The sequence below is a fragment of the Lethenteron reissneri genome, chromosome 24 (genome assembly GCF_015708825.2).
Source record: "Lethenteron reissneri isolate LAM-NWPU_2019-01 chromosome 24, ASM1570882v1, whole genome shotgun sequence".
Classification (NCBI taxonomy): Eukaryota; Metazoa; Chordata; class Hyperoartia; order Petromyzontiformes; family Petromyzontidae; genus Lethenteron; species Lethenteron reissneri.
In genome coordinates this window covers 4370181-4392439 of record NC_083802.1, presented here as the reverse complement: position 1 = coordinate 4392439, position 22259 = coordinate 4370181, and the positions used below count along the sequence as shown (strand labels likewise).

At 40.7% G+C, this 22259-nt stretch overlaps 1 protein-coding gene across 3 annotated transcripts; it reads right to left on the bottom strand.

The window, feature by feature from the left end:
- Positions 1-270: 270 nt before the first annotated feature.
- On the bottom strand, positions 271-21291 carry LOC133346437 (GTP-binding protein Rit1-like). Of its 3 annotated transcripts, none has more exons than XM_061558003.1 (6): positions 21143-21291; positions 17705-17827; positions 8444-8500; positions 6367-6440; positions 5516-5707; positions 271-4250 (listed from the first exon to the last, which is right to left on the bottom strand). In XM_061558003.1, exons 2-6 carry the CDS (start codon positions 17805-17807, stop codon positions 4017-4019), a joined length of 660 nt encoding a protein of 219 aa, XP_061413987.1. In that variant the 5' UTR covers positions 17808-17827; positions 21143-21291; the 3' UTR covers positions 271-4016. The 3 variants fall into 3 exon arrangements, with proteins under 3 accessions (XP_061413987.1, XP_061413986.1, XP_061413985.1); XM_061558002.1 differs by having other exon boundaries at positions 17705-17816; positions 21143-21270; XM_061558001.1 differs by lacking the exon at positions 21143-21291 and adding an exon at positions 18257-18276.
- Between the last annotated feature and the right edge of the window lie 968 nt (positions 21292-22259).

Below are 22259 nucleotides of genomic sequence, written 5' to 3'. Positions count from 1 at the left end.
ACCGATCTGGGGTCACACTTCACCAGCCTGCACTGGCCAGCATGGGAGTGAACATCGTTAAACAACCCTTGCGACCGAACAGAACTTGGGATGACTTTCATCGGTGGATAAACAGAAGGTCTGTAAAGTATTACTGTGCACTTCATTTAATATCCTTGCAGAATTATATGTTGTATGGCATTTGTGCTACATTTTAAAAAAGACGATTTTCAAGTTGACTAAAACAAAATTGCACGTCTTAAACTGTAAACACAACGCTTGCGAGACGTATTAACAGACAAAATGAAAAAACATTTATTAGAACTGTAAAACAGGCTTCAACAGCTTTGACACAAATTAAAAACAGACGATGGCATCTCGATTCGCATGAAACAGCTACCAAGTAACAGTGTTCAATGTCCATAATTACCCGTTTTTGGTTTTCATCCTGAAAACAACCACTTTTTAGGGGTGAGTTTTTTTTTATATTTTTCCTATTTTAAATCAAAGTAGATAATAATGCGGTTAATTATTTACTCAATATAATGAAGCTAACATGTAATACAATGCACATTGAAACTTTTAATCTCTCAATTTAATTAATTTATGTGTTGGCCTATTTTTAATGTTATTTTTATGTTATTTTTATGCAGGAATTTTAAAACCAAAAATGTGCAATTAACTTACAGTATCTTTTTTTTTATTGCAATAATTCTTTACTGCCCCCCATTGAAAAGGCACCTAAATAAGTTATTTCACTATGTGTGCTGGCAAAAAAACAGCCACAGCTTAATTATTTGTTAAATTATGCACTTTGGAAATTGTGCACATTTAAACATGATACAAATGTTAATGGAAAACTGCTTGATCATAGTATTATGGGTGACGACAAGTTACTCAAACAAGTGATCATTTTCTCACTGTTTCTTACTGATAGATTCTAGACAAAGCTGCTATTAAAAAAAGTATTATTTCCCAAACATACATCATTTTCTAAACCACAAGGACAATAATAGCTTCCATATACAGGCTAAAAAATAGCTCTTAAGGCAAATGTAGGTAGACTCTTAATTGTATTATTATGCAATACATGAACGTAGGCTGGCATTTGTTCCAGTTGATTGGAAGAAAACATTACAAATGTCACCCTCTGGTCATTGACCCACTGACTCAATTTTGTAAACGTCATCAACTGGGATTTAAATCAAATATTTACATTTTAGAAAACAGGCATTTGAGTGAATTGAATACATCCAGCTTTTGATATGGAAGGTCTCACCAGGCTACTTATTCCTCCTGTTAAGCTTCATGCAGGAGTATTTAAGACAGTCCTGACCACACTGAATCTTCCTCTAATGCATTCTTGATTCCGTTATGCATCATGTAACCTGTACTACAAGCATTTGAACACTAGTTAACATTCAATCTTGATTTGAAGCTTTCGTGACTGCAGGAATCCATACTCTTTGGTTCTTTCGGTAAATACACGTAGGTAGAAAATAAAACAAATCACTATTTTATACCTACGTGACTTTACCGAAAGAACCAGAGAGGACTAGTTAACATGATTACCATTTGCAAACAGTCTTGGTGATATGAACATTGGTCTTCATTAACATGATGTGGATACCATGTTCTGGATACCATGTTCTGGACACCCCATTCCAGTTGTCAGTTTGACTGGTGGTGATTTTTTTAAATAACACTTATTACAACCTCTTGTATTGCAACTGTAATTTTGCTTTGCAACGTAGACCTGAGGTTAATTAAAAATGGCAAATTAACGATATGGAGCAAGATCATGAATCTTCAACTAATGACGATGCTTTGAAGGACTGAATATGTAAGCATATCATAGTCCACAATAACTTTAACTGTCACTGCTAAAGGATTTGTTCATAATTTTAAAATACTTTTGCTGTAATGGAATCACCTTTTTCTTTTAATTGTACGTTTTTTTATTTATATATATAAATGACAAACTTTGAAATTTAGAGAGTGCCGACTAAAATTAACATTAACATGTTTTTGGTATTAGTCTGTTAGTAATTATTTGCATTTACATCTAAATGTGTTTAATTATAAATGGATTATAAATAAGTACAACTTGAGCAATATTAAAAAAAATAGCCTTTCATTCCTGAAACAAAATAAATAAGCTCCAACTGTAACATCTACAGATCATTGTGAAATTATCAGCAGTTTGTTTTACCATGTCATCAGTTTTGTATGCAACTCGATCATAACGTGGAATAAAAAAGTAGGTGTCCAGTTGTGATAAATTGCCCTACCATGTCTACATGAAGGTAAATGGATTATAAAATATCATATTAAGAAAACCAAATATAATCACGTTCAAGCGGGTTACCCTTCCCACAGTGAGAACAACCATGCGAGCTGAACTTTTGAAATCTAATTCTGTTAAGCTACAGTAAACATAAGGCAAGTTTAAGGAAATGTAAATGTCCAAAAGACTACTTTGACGTTTTTTTTTGTTGTTGCAAATTTGAATTCAAATAATGTATTCTGGTTTGCTTTATAATTTACTTTAAGTGGTCATATAAATAAACACAACTGTTGAATGAGCAATACAGTGATTCTAAGCACAAGTCAATATTTAAGTTGAAAGGATGTCCTAAAAGTAAACTGGCGGTTAACTTCCGTGATCATAAAAATTACAAACCAGGAAAATACCCTCAAATCGACAGCACCCACCACCCCTTAACATCAGACTCTTGTATTTGTGCCAAAAAAAGTTTCACACTGACCAAATACAATGCAATGTAGTTAGCTACCCATACTTGATGCAAAGTCATCCTTGTACTTCTGGGGACATTCACCACAAAACAGGTGACCTTCTACACATTGGGAAAACAGATGTATGTATATTTTTGGAAAACCTGTGTGACCATTATTATGTAAACACACCAGGTATGTTTCATTCTTATTCATTTTAGCTTTCAAGACGAGATTTCAAAATAAGACATTATGTGATTTAAATGGGGTGAGAAATGCATGATCATTGTACAAATGCCACTAAGATGAAAGTGCAAATATTAGAACAGTCATTGCCTATCAGAGATGAAGTGATGTTTTTCTGTCTCACAACAATATCATTTATCACAGGATTTCATGGCCAATAATAATATTCACAATTGACACAGCCAAATAAACGTGATTTGTTTAGCGATGTTGGGTGGTGGAGGGTTAAGAATTTGCCTATATTAGGGACGTAAACCAATTCTCATTCATCTTCTTGGTTCTTTCGGTAAAGTCACGTAGAAGGGAAGCAATAAAATAATAAAAATAAAACATAATAAAATAAAATAATTCTCACGACGTTTCGGCCACAACGCAAGCAGCCGTCCTCAGGTGAGAATTATTTTATTTTATTATGTTTTATTTTTATTATTTTATTGCTTCCCTTCTACGTGACTTTACCGAAAGAACCAAGAAGATGGATCCCTGCAGTCACGAAAGCTTTAAATCGAAACCAATTCTCATTCATTCAAATCAATTCGTGTTTTCCTACTTGAGCTCTTTTCAATATATTCCAAGAGGAGGTATAACACTTCGTTTTTTATTCGCCGCAGTTATCATACTGGGCGACTTGCTCATTTGGGTCAGAATAGACTTGGCCTTTCATCTGTCTTGAAAGTTCCAGCACTGCCTCAAACCTTCCAAAAGCGAGACGAGCACTTCCCCACGCTCATTAGCGAGGAGACAGACTTTTAAAATTTTAAGAAAAATAATTTAAACATTACTTTGCATCAAGCACAGATGTTTAAGTCAGTGATGTGTGTAAGGGTGGTGAATGATAGTCATAAATTGGATATTATGCGGGTTCCACGGTACGTGGCACCGTTCCACGTGCCGTAAACAAGCCCACCTCAAACTAATCAAACAAAACCTGATGAAATATTGAGAAACACATTAAGCCACAGTGCACGAGTCTAACCTATGATTTATAGAGATTAGTGCCAGCTTGCGAGGTGTAAATATCCTCAGCCGCTGAAGGCATATGCGACCTGTGAAACTCATGTGACGTTCTCTCTCTTTTTAGACTTCAGGGAGCCCTTGAGCTTTTTCCAAAGGCTCTCCTTCCTTTTGGACCGTCTCTCCATCGCCACCATGGCATCGTGCTCCTTGCGGCGGATTTCCCGCACGACAGCGTAGAATACCTCGTCCACGTACTGCCGCAGCGCGGCTGACGTCTCAAAGAACTGGCAGCTAAACTCTCGTGCCAGTGATCGGCCCTCTTCCTGCGAGACCTGCAGAATGCAGAGCAATTTGAGATAGGCCTGGGTTAAGTTATCCATTCACGACCACAAACATCATTGCATAAATAGCACACCCACAAGCACATGAATGTGAGCAAATGTGCAATGCACAATGTATTCGTGTATCTGCAGATGCAGTTGTCACAATTATTCATTTTCCAGTATATTGTTTTATTTGAATATTCTCATTCGACAACTTTGTGTACGTACATTTTTTTTTTATTCATTGGATCATTAACAGACCTCATGTCATTTACAATGTAATGATTTAAATGCCTCAATTCTGGAAACATGCACTTACCAAATGTATGCTAATTGGTCTGCTCCTGAATGCTGACAAAAATGTATTCAAGTCTGCTGACTTGCACAATTGGCAATGGAATATATTCACCAAAACACGAGTTTATTTTCCTTTTCAACGAAAAAAACATCCACATTTTACTTCCCCTTTGTGGATTTTCATTATAAGCACACACATCCAAAAGAATAAATACTGGTTATAAACAGCAGACAAATCTATCGCCCCACTCTCAACACTCGGAAATAGCTCAGGCTGTCATCTATACGCCATGTCACAGGGTCACGGCACACAAAATCCACTTAGGCATAGAGCAATACCATTCATCCTATTTTATGCCAGAAAATGCTGCTAAAATCTGATGCCGAATTGCACATGTATTGATGTGGTGGTGCTAGTGAATCGTTATGATTAAAGTCTATATGGCATTGTTAAATTTATACCGTGAGTAAAAAGGGACTTTAAAAAAAGGTAAGAGAAGAAACACTAGTTAATCTAATGGATACTTTGTTACAAAAAAGTTCATCTTTGTACTTCCAATATCCTGATTCTGCATATTTCAGTCTCCACCAAAATAATAAAAGTGCTGGAATAAAGGGTGATTTGATTTAAAAAATACCACTGATTTCTAATGACCCTCTTATTTCTTCTCAACATGAGATTGAATGTGTGAAAGCGATTGCCCCATGTGTTAGAGAACAGTGGAAAATATATTTTTTAAGTGCATTGGAATTGGTGGGAGACATGAAGAGGCATTGAAAAATGTTGCTGTTTCCTGTATAATTTCTCCATACTATTTCAGTAGGGTACCTATCCATGGTTCACCTAGTTCTTGGAATAAACTTTATGATCAGTAAACATGAGCCTGAAATAGGATTAGGTGCACAAATTCAGTTTGATCATTTGAGTTTAACACGTAGTTAATGTTTGTTAAATGCCACTTAAGTGATTTGTTCACCTGGCGAATTTCTCCCAAGTCGGTCTTGTTGCCCACAAGCACCACAGGAACCTCGTACGTGTGACGGACTTGATAGATGAGCTGTTTGAACTGAGCAGCCTCCTGGAAACTGCGGCGGTCGGTAATGGAGTAGCAGATGATAAATCCTTCGCCTGCGCGCATGTACTGGTCACGCATGGCTGTAAACTCCGCCTAACGGAAAATGAAATGGCAAAGTAAACTGTTTAATGTTCGTCATTCATATAAAATGAAACAATATATGACGTGCATTCGTACTAAGACACCCTGCATAAGTTTGATTAATTGAATCCTTCTGTCAACCAGTCATGGAATGATGACAGTGTATGCCTTCTGCTGTAAATGTTAAACATGAATCAGAAAAGTTATTTTTCTTTCTCTCCAAAATAACAGGTTTCAAAATGATCTCGTAAAAGGTCATACCATTATAAGTATATTGTACTGTACAACTGTAAAGGTAGTACCATAAGGGAAAAAAAAACCCGTAAGTATATTTTGTTTTCAATCCTCTGGCAAAGTATCCAAAATGGTCCATTCTAAAAGCCTGCAGGCAAGTCTATTAAAAGACAAACATAATGTCCCATGCGTAGAAAGCTTTGATTTTTCTATATCTTTCCCACTACAGCTTACAGAGCAACATGATGACTAAAGTAACAATCCTTTGGCTTACAGGCATACAGCCTTTGAGAGACTACTGTCTCTCCATTTACCATATTTCTTACACGGAACAATAGGCAACGGATTACTCTTATTACTTCTTGGCTGAAAATGCGGAAATGAAACAATGGCTATACAGTGCAAAAACATAGCCAGAATTATGATGTTTGCCTTACTTGTCCTGCAGTGTCCAAAATGTCAAGGTGTGCCGTTTCATCATCAATGCGGACTTGTGTTTTATAGGCATCCTCTATAAAAACAAAGTACATAAGGTCAGTTACCACAAACATTTGCTGGGACAGGAGGCTTGTTCACTTTAATACTCTTGTTTTATAAAAAAAGGGCTATACATAGACATTCACATGATTAAATACTGAGCTATACATTTCACATGTCAACAACAAAGAACAAGATCCCCCCCCCCCCCCATATAGCCATAACAGACTTTTGGGGCAAGTTCTGTTCGCGAGCACTTATGGAGGCTGGCACGGCGCATGAGGGGGTGGGTGGCCAGCACTACGCTGGCCTGCCTTTATCTCCCCAGTGGTGATGTTTATGCACCGTACCAGGTACTCATCTGAGGCTCAGTCAACCTATGGGAGGACCAAGACCAGTTCCGTAAGCAAGAATCAAACTCGGGTCACCAGGTTCGTAGCGCAGCATTCTAACCGTTACACTACCGCTCCCCACATGTATCAAGGCTATCACACCCATCACAACTCAATTTTACATTGTCCTACAACTGCATATTACAGTTTCTGTTTACGGAATTTCCACACAAAACATACCAACACCGAAGGCCAACAAAGCACGTTTTGCAGAACTGTAAAGTAAAATATTGGCAGCAACACAAATTAATTTACAGGCCCAGGAACAGAGCTCATATGGCCTTGACGGCAGAGATTGTGTCCTAATCAGGTGGGCGAGGTACTCTGCAGTTGCCACACACGTTCCTCCGTAACTCTGCCAGAGACGGGGAGGGGCTATTGTGACAAGCACTGAAATGGAGGCAAATGATGCATGGTCTTCAGCTCGCGTACTGTCTGTGGGTTCTCCGAGAACAGGCTACCTGTGGGGAGGGTACGATGTTATGATCAAGTGGTCTTGATACACACTCTTCCAGTTGCTGTTAAGATAGAGGGCAAGACCCCAATGGAATGCGTAAAGTAACGCGGTGCACCTTTTGAACATCTCTTGCACTCGGTTAAGAGTGGTCTAAACCTAGCAAGATGAACTCGAGTAAGCGAAGAGTAAGGTATTGAAATGTATAATCTATCATGAGATGGATGCCATTATAAAAAAAAAATCATCATCCATCCAATTGTTTACTTTCTGGACTTATAGATATGATTACTGTTCCAAAAATGTAAGACTACTATACATTTCGGATATCCACATGGTTGTAAGAAAAGCATTTCATCTAATGATCATAGAAGGAATCGTAATTTTTCATTTGCAGCTACTAAAATGGAGTAGTAAGTGTTTAAATATAATTCATAGTTCAAGAATACTGTCCATGTGCCAGAACAATGAGACCATGTACCATTATTAAGTACACAGCTCCCTATTCGCAAAATGGGCTGTTAATGGAGATAATGGACTGATGCCTGTTTGTTTTCAAAAATTTCAGAGCTTTATCATTTGAGTTGTGTGTCTCATTAACTGGCTATTGGTAATTTGGTTTCTGCATTCGAGCGAAGGGGCTAGGTGTAGAGCTCTCAACCCAGTGGACAGTGTTGTAAAGTAAAATGTTGAAAGTGTATTGTGAAGACAATGGTTATCCTCTCTGTTACCACCAATAGCAACTTATTTTCCTCCATACACCAGCAGTTCATTGATTTGAGCTGTCCTGCCAAAAAAATATGCATGTATATTTGGGGGACCCATGCCACCAGTCTTCAGAACGTGACCCCTATTTCCTATCCAATACCACCTACTACTTAACCATCTGGGAATGTTGCATCTTCGCCGGGCTGGTATCTGCCAAGGTAAGTCATCCACTGTCGAGTTCCCATAAGGTAATAATTGTGTCAAGCCAATCTTGATTTGATTTGAAGCTTTCGTACTGGGTGAATGGGATTTGAATGTTTTATTGAAAGTCAAATATTATACCGAAAATGCGACCTGGTCTGAATTGCACCAGTTAAGGCATTATGCTCTTGTGTAGGTCAAGTGGTCTACACAATTACTCTTTGCCTTAATTGTAAATATATCGTGGTTATAACATCAAGACGTAAACGTAAATGTCCTTACCGATAGTTGGATCGTGGTCTTCAGGGAAGCGGTGGCTGATGAACTGCATCGTCATTGCTGAAGAAAAATAATGTAGAGTAGTCAGAACACAGCTGTATTTTAATAACTCTAGCCAATGACTCATTAACATTGGCACATCATTACAGTAAACACAGTGACTCGCATTTATGTAATCCGAAAGGGTGATGCAATCGAAAGAACTGGTGAACAACATTTTAAGTTTCTGGGTTGTAGTCGGTCAAACCGATTCCATCATTCCTCCAGGTTTAATAAAATACTACAACTTTATGGTAAGCTAATAGTGGTTGTTCAATGACGAGACTGGTAACAACCATTGAAAAGGGTAATTTTCACCATAGCTCAGTGCCATCAAGAGACAGATGTTTAACATTGCCGCATAACATGCAGTTCATTTGATATATAGAAAATCCATGCATTGAATGCACGTTCTGTTTCGTTTAAGTCTTGAAAAATGTCGACCACTAACACTGTGGCATAACTGGCCATTGAAGATACTTCCCTTTGTATTTTTTTTCCACTTGTCATGTTTTGCCAACTTATTTTAGTTTTTACTGATAATCACTCTATGCCATTAACTCCAGTTTTAGATGTAGATCACCCCAGCGGTCATCATCAGAGTGCACTTTCACGATGCACAATTTAATGCATTGCACACCAACAAATGCAACAGAAACACATTTATTAGTCCACGTTTCAAAATGAACCATGGAAACATACGCACAGTATACACAAGGGGAGGTGTAAATGTCTGCAGCTTGACATCTGATGCACAACGGATCGCAATATGGTTGTGTTATTTTCATACATCTTCCCTGTGTACATTGAACTTGGTCCACTGATGTTCCAGTCCTTTAATCCCCAAGCCAAAAGAACGTTGTCATGCTCATAAAACCATTCATCAATCACACATTGCTTAATTGTCACTAAAAATATATTTTCCTGCAAGTGTTTATTTTTAACAATGGAAAAGTGTAAGTCTCTTGAAGCTGGGTCTGGTGATTGTGAAAGGTAATGAACCAATTTTAATCCAACATCATGAATGCCAACCATGGCAACTCAAATTGTGCAAATTAGAGTGACATCCTGGTTGAAGATGATATCAAAACTTTCCTCGCCTTTCTTTGACTGCATTGGCTAACGTTGTTCTCAATTAAATTAACCACTTGCAACAATCACAGAATAGGAGTTGTATACTGCATAACTTACAAATTGTGCCCCTCATTAATATTGCTCTCTCTTCTAAATAACTCATCGGTATGCATGTTCTTTGTAGAGCCGATCCATGATGTTTTCACTCAATATTCAAAGCTTTAATTTCCAGATTAAAATCATGGACCCATGTTTTATCCATTGTCACAAAACTGGCGATATCTTGTTCTCAATATCATTGGTAATGGTTCAGGAGCACCTATGCCTGACCGTGGTTCACTTCCGATTAATGGTAAACCTTCTGGGCACCTACTTTTCACAAATTGTCAATGAGTATGGCCTTGGTAATTGTACAATTGCCATATCAGACCACAGTTCTCATTGTGTTTGATGTATACCTTAATCACAGCAAAGTACACCATTTAATCGTGGAGACTGTACAGCCCATTTCAAGTTTTGTGAAGTCCTTTTACAACAGATTACATAAATAGAACTATACCATTCTGCTATATAAAGTTGCTGTGTCTTCAAGAAATATGCAAGCCATACAACAACCAGTAACTAAGGAAACATGTGCACTTCAATAAAGAGCGTAGCATATTAAACATATGCAGTATATGGTTATGATACATTTGGTAAAGTTGCAAAATGCTTAAAAGGAAAACGTTTGGAGAATGTTAAATCAAATGGTGAATCAAGATATCCAAGTACACGGCATTGCATTATAACGTTAGAGCAGTAAATCATGAATGTAATTAGAAATCCCTATGCACAGCAAATTAAACAAATATCATAACATCCATGACAGGTTTATTTTGGGTTAGATCGCATACCACCACCACCCAACACAGCCAATTAGTAAGGGTTGTAACATAAACAGAACATGCCAATTAGTTACTATAACAGCACACTGGTGTGTTGGAGAGCCAAGCCACAACATTTACAATCTGAGTATGACGTTTCGCCAGTAATTACAACTAGCTTCATCAGGCGACAGCCAGATTTGTGGAGATGTCCACCTGTTTCGTTCCTTAAATAGAAGCGTGGATGTGTTGACCACCCTTGTGCGCTCTCTTGCTCGAAGTGGGGGGGGGGGGGGGGTTAATGCGCATTCTGTGGGCCCATTGATCTTGTGGCTTGGCTCTCCAACACACCGGTGTGCTGTACTAGTAACGAATTGGCATGTTCTGTTTACGTAACAACCCTTACTAATTGGCTGTGTCGCGTATTGATGGGTTTAACGACACATTTATATATTTCCGCAATCTAACCCAAAAAACCTGTATTATGGATATTGGTCGCGAAAGTGTAAATGTTCAATATCATAACGTCATGAGCTACATACTGCTGGATGATGCCCTCCCCAATGCACTGTAATCACTCAAGGTCCTGTGATATGCCAATGAGCCAATTTCAGCACTCCATCTCCATGGTGGGTATCTCCTCGAGCATGTTCCACCTTTGCATGCCACTCTGGCATTAGCCTCGACCTCCAGTCACGTGTCCTGCCCAATCCCACTTTTTGCATGGTTAATATTGTTTATAATTTGCATGCATATGGTTGTTGAAACGTATTTCACATCGTACATAGCCAACCATGTGTTTCTCTTGCTCTCATTTAAATTCCACACATGCACCTCATCAATGGTTCTTTGTACGCTTTCCAGCTTGACAGTTGACGAAGAAATATCAGTGGCAATATAAATGTAATTTTCCTCCCACGCGTAGGCTAAAAGCATGTTATTAAGGCCACTATGTTCCAGAGTCTAAGTGCCATCCCACCATCATGTGAATCTTATTTCCTTAAAGGCCGAGGCATGAGTGGTGTACATTGTGAGGCAGGGTAAACACACGGTTAAGGATGTGTCAAAGCTATTTCAATATAATATTTACGTACCGTTAACTAGATTGTCTCCTAATGAAATAAAATAAATTACATTCATAAATACATTCAATATATTGCAGGCAATGATTGATGAACTGCATGATAGAAGTTATAAATAACAAATGTGATTAACTATTGTAAGTAACTTATAGAGAGGGCAAAAGTTGATCACACAGCAGGATAAGTATACTTGGGGCAATAATAGAAGGTGAATCATGATCAAAACAATGTAAGTGGTGAACCAAATTAGAATGGAACATTTCTGGGAAACTGAATTTGATACACTATGTAACACGATTTCAGTTCCTGGGTACTAAGTGCTATTTTCTAATTGCTTATGCCTCAAAAGTATAGAAAATGGCTATTATTCTGCGCATAGTTGTCCCATCTTATTTAGCGGGTACGAGTCTATTTTACCGAGTCAATTGCATCCCCAGCGTTTAACATTGCTGCTATTTTGCTTTGGGCGCCAACATCGGCTGTAACTGCAGTCGTTGCTGTGCCCCCCCCCCCACGCATCTCCAGCTCCCTCAACCTCTCACTTCTAGCCCCCCCCGCACAGTCTCAGGTCCCAGTCCCTGACGTCCACACTTATATAAAGTCCTTAGCCCTGGCATTTCTCCCACTTTAGTAAAACAATTCTAGCTGTGATTTTCACACCTGATGATTGCTTGTGTTGCAATCGAAACATCGTGAGTTAATTTACTTTTATTTATTTTTTATTTCGATTCTTATTTTTTACCTACGTGACTTTACCGAAAGAACCAAAGAGTATGGATCCTTGCAGTCATGAAAACTTCTAATCTAGAATGATTCATAAAGGTTAGCATATTTTTTCTCATCTGCCCATAGCTCTGCATATGGTTCAGGTAAACTGTGGTTCACTTAAATAACCTGAAAGACAACCCTTAATCTGCAATTTCTTCTAACTACACTGTAAAGTTTTCTTGTAATATTAACAATGTGTATTATAATCATAACTTGCCTCACCAACCCTTCTTAATTTTAAATGAGCCGAGTAATGCCGCAGTCTTTCACCCCGATTACCACAGTTGGCTAAGTTCGGTGAGAAAGAATACATCTGAAACATCACAAGTTTGTAAGGGCCACTTATTACATTGCCTGCATAGAATCACACTAGGATGGGCTGGCCTTTCATCTCTATGCCAATTTGGAGATTTTTTTGTTATTGCATCATACCCCTCAACGTCATAATACACGAGGGGAATTTTGGGGCAACCGTTGCCAGCAAAGTCACCTGCAATGGTTGCCACATCATTTTATTTCATATTGTAAACATATTTTTGTGTTTAGTTTGTTGTCCTTCCCCCGCACCTCCGATTAGGAAGGTTGGCTTCATACAGTACGAAAGAAGCTCAACATATACACATATCGATTGGCCAAATGATCACTACTCCCCCTCGTGGGTACCTGAATGGCAACTTACAATCAAGAGTCACAGACAGTCGTCACCCGGTTGCCAAAAGGAGCAGCAGTCTATAGACCAATCATTGTTCACTTTCAACAAACTGTGTTTTCATTGGCTTGACATAACTGCCACTCTTGTTACTGCCTTATCGAGTTGCCATAGTTGCTCATAGTAAATAAACAATGTGAGTTACGACTGCTTGTGACGACTGTCAACGACAATCGCTCTAACAATGTCCGAGTGTGCCATGGCCTTTATGGACACATGGGAAATCAAGTTAGGGGTTCTTCTCAAGCAGAGGTCCCACTGCCTAGACAGAGGATAGCCTTCTGTCAGTGTTAGCTTACATATATTGTGGACACAAAAAGTGTTCCACATCGGGAGCTGCAGTTAATTGCTCTACTCTGCAATGATGTACGGCAGTGTAATGACTGGTTCACCGTGCGTCTCCAGTTAGAGATCAAAAGTGCTGTGACCTATTGGATGTTAAAACGGCAAATGCCACCAATTTTATTTAATTGGTTTAGTGCAAATTTCCAAACATTTCAGATCCATGCCATTTTACACTCTTCTAAAGATGATTTAAAAAAACACATTACACAGCATGGATGTTCCACTCACAGATGTGATGTGGCAGCAAAATTAAGATTTTCTTCACATTTATATGAAATATCTTGATGAGGCACTAATGATAGGAAAATGTGACTTTTCTGTCCATGCATAAAATGTGACGATACCCAACTTTTATTACACCATAATTGTGTAATTATACTTGCTTTTGTCCTGTCATGACCAAGTTGTACTTTGAGTGTCATTCCCAAAGGAAGCAAATTCATAAATTGAACACTTATCAACAGATAGCATATTGTGAATGATAAATATAACCACAGATCACAAACGAACTGCTGTGACAATCCAAATATAAATTTTCCACTTTACTGAGGAAATAAAATATATATATTAATGGAGCCCAAAGCCTTGATACTTAATCTGACAAGTCATAGATTAATGTAAGTTATGGACACTGTCCCTCAACTCTAAAACTGGAGGCTTGTTTCCAGTCTCAGTAATTAATTCTGAACGTTAATGAGTCTTGGGTTAATTTGGTCAGGGTGTCAACCTCAATCATTATTTATCAAATTCAAAGTGGAAAGTGTTTCTGGTGGCACTGTGTTTGCATGGAAACCTACTTTTTTGTGCTGGTCTGCCACTTACCTAGACTTCCGACTAAAAACAGTACACCCATTGCTCAGCTATTAGCAGATACAATAGGCTATAGCAATGCTATTTTGAAACATATTTTTTGCAGTATTTTTATATTAAATTAATCCCGGTCCTGCACAAACTACAATCAGCTGTGGAAATATTCATTGTATGATAATTAAGTGAGGTTTGTAAGTTATTTCTTCAAGTGAAGTGTCAACAGACATAACTAATTATTAAAACAAAGATTCTTAATTTGGCCTCGAACGTACTTTTGGGGTAAGCGTTGTTAGCGAGCACCTATTAAGGTCAGCACGGCACTACGAGGGGGTAAAGTGGTCAGCACCACCTTTGTCTCCCCAATAAATATTTTTACACACACATCAGGTACTCATTTAATGCTGAGTCAACCTAGGAAAGGTCCACGACCAGTTCAGATATTCGTTCCCAAAGTTAACCATAAGTGGAAATCAAACTCGGGTCGCTAGTTTTGTAGCGCAATGTGCTAATCACGACACTACTGCTACCCACAGCTAATGATCAACACATACAGACTAGGTTCTATAAGTTAGGATATTTGTTGATCTTCACCTAAATGATGTTATACTGTTTGTTAACCCAAGAAAGCATCACCAAACCTTATGAATCTTTTTCGAAAGGGTCTTGCCAAGTTTTGCAGGAGGGGGCGATGATTACTATGTATAATCCAAAATGAGTTACGTGAAGGTAATCTTTCAAATTTGGAAAATGTGTACCATTTCGCCAACACAATGGCCTACTCTTGTGAATTACCTTCAGGGATAACATCCACTGTGAAGCATATGGTGCAGTATTAATCAGGTTGACCGGTGGGATTCGAACCATGAACCTCTGCAATAAGTGGCAAGCGTGCTACCACTAGACCATCCCACTGCGCCTATACACAATAGTCTGCACGCGTATAGCAAATACGCCACAATAAATGTTATAATCAAAGCATGAAGAACAAGTGTAAATATTAAACCGTAACAACACAAGTTTAAAGTCTCAAATGACACGGTTGTTGCCTAGTTACGTTAAGCAATTCCTCTTTAACATTTGACAAAGAAAGTTCAAATAGGGTCAGTGACTCTTAAAGGTCAACACGCAAGCATACTTATTCTTGCTTTTAAAATACCATGGTGCTACAAATCAACAAGACAGTGTTGCAATACACAGTCATGTTGGTCTCGTGTATTTAAATTGTACTCCATTGAAACACATTAATAGCAAAATGGTTCTGTTTTTTACCAATCTTAAAATTAATATATTAGCCTTTAAGATCTGCACACGTTGTACTGTGTGAAATAAAAAAAAACTTTCAATATCCAAGCATGACCACATTTAGAAACACCCACTCCAATTAATCATCCCGGTATTGACATAACCATACAGTGCAAGGTATTGATAATATTGTCTCTTCATTTTGTACTTGTGGAAGGGAACTGCAATTAATAACCAATTGCAATACCATACTATCAGTACCATTAACTTTATTTAACTTGGCACTTTCCAAGTGACAAATAAAAGTGAAGAGCACTCACAATTATTACAGGACTCTTATTAAATACAAGCAGTCTTAGATAAAGACATTCAATAGATGTGGCTTCAAGTTTGCAACTAGCATCCTGACCTACAGGTAATATTTACACTGACAAAGCAGAACAATTACTTCTACAGAATACAGCATCATTGCGCATAATGTTTGTGGAGTGACATCGAGGTTGTCACTGTATGGTGCCGGCCCGGGAGGACCGTGGCGTGCAATGTTCCTACGTCGCGGACAGCACTGGGTGGGTTGCTGTGTGAGGCCGACTCAGCACAGCACGGCGTGCGATGCACTGTCATCTAGTACACTCCGTAGATGGGTGTAGTACCAGCCCTAGCGGGGCTTGGTGAGCGCTGGGATAGTGCGGGCACCGCGCATAGCGTGCAGTGAGGGCTGCCACAAGGGGGAACGAGAGAGTGTCAGCCCAGGGACAGAGGTTGCCCCGGGCCATGGCACTCTGGTTGACCCCGTAGACACGTGATCCGGAGTGTCCACAGAGGAGGCCCCAGGTGGGGAGCTAGGGGGTGATCACGTGTCCAGGGGAGAGCTCTCGAGAGGGAGCTAGAACGCTCGAGAAGGCGAGCGGGGCCTGGGCGGAGGCCAGCCCCGACCCGGGAGGATATAAGGTGGGTCCCTGAGAGGGACCGGGGTCGCTTCGTTCTACAAGCTGGAAGCTCCACGTCCTACAAGCTGGAAGCTCTACGTCCTACACGGCATCAACACGTGGCCGGGATACGAGAGAGGGTCCGACCCTTCGTAGCTGTAACTCCTCCATATAGTGTAGTTAGCTGGGTGGTCACCACCCTAGGCTGTATTTGGTAAAGGGGCAGTTACCCCTTTGTATATACGTGTTACAATAAATGTGTTGCCTCGAAATAATAACGTCTGTGACTCAGTTGGACTCACTACACTTGCACTAATTGTATTTAGAGCAGAAATAAGACCTTCGTGCTCTGGGAATTTCCCCCACACTTGGGGGTTTGTCTTGAAGCTCCAGTAGAGATTTGTAGGAGAAGATTCCACGGGACTTGAACAAGCACGCTCGAGCATGTTGGTGCCATTACTGTGCTTACCTAAAAAACTCTGAAGTACAAATGCAACCCTGCAGCTGCCATGTATACACTTGGCTGTGCATGCTTGTGCAGTTGCACAGAATACAGGTATGCACATTAAATTGCACAATCGTGCAATAAGAAACGTGCGCTAACATGTTATTACCGAGTGTGATGTGCATTACATATCTCTTGCATGCATCAGCAAGGGAGATATCGTTTTTGGAGCAAGGTTTAAATCTGGTGAAGAATGTCATGCCTATTTTACCTTTACCATAACTCTATGACCCCACATTACTTTGTCTCAGTAGTGTGGGGGCATATGTAGGAAAGCCAGACTGATTCAAGGCAGGAGACAATCACAGACGGTCATTCAGCCCTACGGTTGCATAACACAATGTGCAGCATTTCCCAAATCCACGCTAACTCAATAAAAAAATGGCATAAACTTAAGTGTAGCAGCAACATCGTTAAAGATGAATGTGTCCATCTCACCCATGGATTATCAGGGTTTATGAATAGAATTAAGAACTCTAGATCGACTCGCTCCTGTGAATACGGGGATTTGCAAATTGGGAAGTCCACTAGAAGCGGTGCTTCAATAACTTTACAAATTCTAGTGTGACGATCTAGCTTAAATATTTTCAGTTATCAAAATGCTTATGTAGCTGATGTAAGCTCAGCTGTGATTAATCACACATATACTTTGTGCATTCTGTTGCTAGCTATGGAGAGTTTGGTGGGTTTTTTTTACTATTATTGAAGTGAATGCAATGGGTTGATGAGGGATTGGACCCCGAGCCCCACGTGCACAGGAGAGTACGAGGCATGCCCCCAGTTTAGATTTGGGTAGACTTTGTGGTGAGGAATTGGAGCCGAGGTGGAGGATGTTTCTGACCATTATTGCAGGATTCACGATGGGAGGAGAGGGACAGGGTAGACCGGCTACACTTACCACTTTTTCCAACTCCACCAGGTCCCAGCATCACAATCTTGTATTCTCTCGTTCCACCTGCACCTCTGGATTCTGTTTTTAAAGCTGTTGCCGTGTCTTCCATCTTAAAAGCCTGAAAATACACTATGGCATAAAAAATAATTTCACACAAACGGACCGCAAATGTGTGTCAAACATTTCACGTGACTTAGTAACTCTGCAGAAAGCTTGTCACTTTATCCGACTTCACGTCTAATGTTTCAGTACTCCCTTTACAATCTCAGCCGAGGTGTTTTTGGAGAAAATGTCAGAAATATAAAATAGACAAATACACATTTGCGTATGACACTTATAATAGCAAACCAATGCAAATTATTAAGGGGAATTATACAAGAATATCATATCGAAAACTGAAGTGTGGGGCTCGTGATCAATGCGCAAAAACAAAGGTCACGCATAAATTGTTCAATGAAACAATTTTATACATGTCAGAAGAGCAATTGGAAAACATTTCAGGGTATATATATATACCAGGATCAGTTATTGAAGGTGGACTGGGATCAAAATTATTACTTTTAAAGGCGGATGAGAGCAGGTTGGGAGTGCTCTTGGAGAACAACTTTGCAATGAAGAGCAATCTACCAAAGTGTCAAAAGAAAAACATTTCAGAGAGAGTATGTTACTTGCTATGACATATATATTATACACACACGACATCATTCGGGTAGGCGCAGCATGCGTGAGGTAATTTATTTTGTAATTAAACGTAAATGCAGTTGACACCGAATGCCCCTGGGCACCGGACTAGCCGAGATTGGTGTCGAACCAAGTTACTATTCATCCTTCTAGATTTGAAGTTTTCGTGACTGCAAGGATCTATACTCTTTGGTTTTTTTCGGTAAAGTCACGTAGGTAAAAAATAAAATGAAAACAAATAAATTAAATCACGACGTTTCGGAAGCAACACAACTATTCATCAACTGCTGAATGTAGACCAATACAAGTGTCTCTAATTTGTTGCCTGATCCATGTTACCTGTTGATCCATGTATGCCCATTTCTGTCTCATGTGATTCCAAGCTTGCATCTCACCGTGCCTGCATCATCTTCGTAATGCTCAATCCATTGCTGCATGAAGATCGAAGTGATGTTTCGAGCTTAAGTGTGCTATATAGTGAAATTGTTGCTTTGCCTCAATGTAACCTAAGCATGCTTCTCTCTCCATGCTTCTTTACACACTTTCAGCTTGTTACAATTGTTTTAAGGACAATGTTCTCTGATCCATGTCATAGCAGGTAGTATGCTTTCATGAAAACTGTATTCCTTAAGCACATTGGTGAGTTTCTTTTATTAGCTTAAGTTTTTCAAAAGTACTCCAACCTGCTTGCATCCAACTCTTTATTTCACCATTCTATCCTATTTCGCCTTCAATAATATAATTGGCCGAGGTACACACTGTTGCTTTCCAGTTGTATCCGGTGTATGGAATAAAATATCACTTATGATGGAGTAATTACATGAATAATTAATTTTAACCACTTACTATAGCACTAAAATGTCATTACAACTGTTTAATTTAAATTCATTTTGTAAATCGTTACAAAATCCATGCAAAAGCCTGATTTTGTCTACCTTGTTTTCATGACCGAAGCTTCAAGCTATTGATAAGGAAAATCCCCAAGCCACGCACAGCATAACCTTGCTAATGTCTATGACGGCACAAAACCCTGCTAATCACCTGCCGTCCAGCGGCACACGTTGGGAGATATTCACCTTTTGTTTACAATAAACGTTTTTGGGTTAGATCGCGTTATTTATAAATGTGTCGTAACCCTCCACCACCCGACACAGCCAATCAGCAAAAAAAAGTGTCACGTTGACAAAAGACAAATAGTTCACTACTTTAGCCCACCGGTGTGTTGAATAGTGAATCCACAACATTTACAATTTTGGCGAATTGCCTGATGATGCTGGATGTAATTACCAGCGAAACGTCGTACTACTCAAAATTTGTAAATGTTGTGGTTTCACTCTTCAACACACCGGTGGGCTAAAGTAGTGAACTATTTGTCTTTTGTCAACGTGACACTTTTCTTTTGCTGATTGGCCGTGTCGGGTGGTGGAGGGTTACGACACATTTATAAATAACGCGATCGAACCCAAAAACGTTATGAATAATATTGCTCGCGAAAGCCACCTACGTGTTTAACTTTAGTTTACAATTTGCGTGTTTTCCGATTATTCGAACAATCGAATAGAGATGCTCGGTGGAGTCATGAGCTCCTTAAATAATCAGATATCCCAGTTCTCAAGTGGCACAACCAAAACAAAGAACGGTGACCCAACTTAACAACACTGAAGCCGACAATAACCAGGCAGCCCCCCACACGTTTCACCAGGGCCCCATCTCGAGCCACCACATGCGTGACAGAGGGCCGGGTTCCCCATCCAGTGTGAAGGCAATTACTGATCACTACAAAGGAAGACAAAGACGGCAGGGGGTGCAAAGCCAGAGCCTGTGGCTACTGTACTCTTTTCTGCAATATTTTGCTGTCTTTTCTTGGATTTTCTGTTTACACTTAGTCACATATTCCCTTTAAGATGTTTCCTTGTTTTTGTTTGTTGCGGTTGCACCCGATTCAAGAGCCGAATGGCTCACAGGGCTATACCTAATGCATGAACTTGAACTAAGCCATGCGGAAACAAAGACACAGTGATAGACATGCAAATTGTTGTATGGTAAACACACTGTGCACTTAGACCACTCATATTAAACACGCAACATACGCGCAAACACAATTTTATACACAAAGGACCCCCCCCTTACGTAGCCTCAAAAGTTGGGGCAAGTGCTGTTAGCGAGTAGCAGGGCCCATGAAAGCCGAGTCGACCTAGGGGAGGGCCCCCCAGACCTGTTGCACACCGTATAAAATGCAACTCGGCAAAGAGTACCGTGCACCATGTACCACGTACGGTACCCACAACAATCACTGGATGTACGCCCGCCGACGTCACCGCGGCGCTGGTGCCAGGCTAGGTGCACCGGAGTGGCCGTCACGTCTAGCGAGCGGCTGTGTCTCGCCGGCAGGGTACACGGCACTGACCCAGGTGTTATAGGTTCAAGCGAGATCTACCGACAGTCACAAGCGGTGCCACCACCACCACCACGACGATGAGACGGATACAGCCACTCGCCATCAACTCGTGCGGACACTCGCACGGCGAGGTCGTCCCGTCGTTGCCGTCATCGTGATCGGGCAGCGACGCCCGCCGTTCTCTATCCACTGCTGGATGAAGGCCTCACACCCAACACCACCCAAACCCACCACCAAACATCACCAAACAACAACACCAAACAACAACACCACCCAACAACACCACCGAGTTCGTGGCCGATGTTGGCGCTCTCGCCGCGGTTAAAAGGCGATCGGGATCGAGAGACGCGTGGGGCTCCACTCACCGCGAGAGATGCAGCGGTGGGAGCCGGGTGGGAGCCAGGCGGGAACAGCAGCAACAACAACAGCAGCAATAACAACAACAACAATGATGACGATGGTGGAGGGGAGCAGTGGGGGGAGGAGCGGCTCGAGGCGCAGGCGGCGGAGTGCAGGAAGCGAGACGCGCATGCGCACTGCGGACGCTGGTGACGCTGCTGGTGACGGTGACTGTGATGACGGTGGTGGTGGTTGTGACTGTGATGGTGATGATGGTGGTGGTGACTGTGATGGTGATGATGGTGGTTGTGACTGTGATGGTGATGATGGTGGTTGTGACTGTGATGGTGATGATGGTGGTGGTTGTGACTGTGATGGTGATTATGGTGGTGACGGTGGTGACGATGACTGTGATGACGGTGGTGGTGGTTGTGACTGTGATGGTGATGATGACGGTGGTTGTGACTGTGATGGTGATGATGGTGGTTGTGACTGTGATGGTGATGATGGTGGTGGTGACTGTGATGGTGATGATGGTGGTTGTGACTGTGATGGTGATGATGGTGGTGGTGACTGTGATGGTGATGATGACGGTGGTTGTGACTGTGATGGTGATGACGGTGGTTGTGACTGTGATGGTGATGATGGTGGTGGTTGTGACTGTGATGGTGATTATGGTGGTGACGGTGGTGACGATGACTGTGATGACGGTGGTGGTGGTGATGATGGTGGTGGTGACTGTGATGGTGATTATGGTGATTATAGTGGTGACGATGACTGTGATGACGGTGGTGGTGACTGTGATGGTGATGATGGTGGTGGTGACTGTGATGGTGATGATGATGGTGGTGGTGACTGTGATGGTGATTATGGTGGTGACTGTGATGACGGTGGTGGTGGTGATGATGGTGGTGGTGACTGTGATGGTGATTATGGTGATTATGGTGGTGACGATGACTGTGATGACGGTGGTGGTGACTGTGATGGTGATGATGGTGGTGACGGTGGTGACGACTGTGATGACGGTGGTGGTGGTGACTGTGATGGTGGTGACTGTGATGATGATGATGGTGGTGACTGATGATGATGATGGTGGTGACTGATGGTGGTGACGGTGGTGGTGATGGTGGTGACTGTGACGGT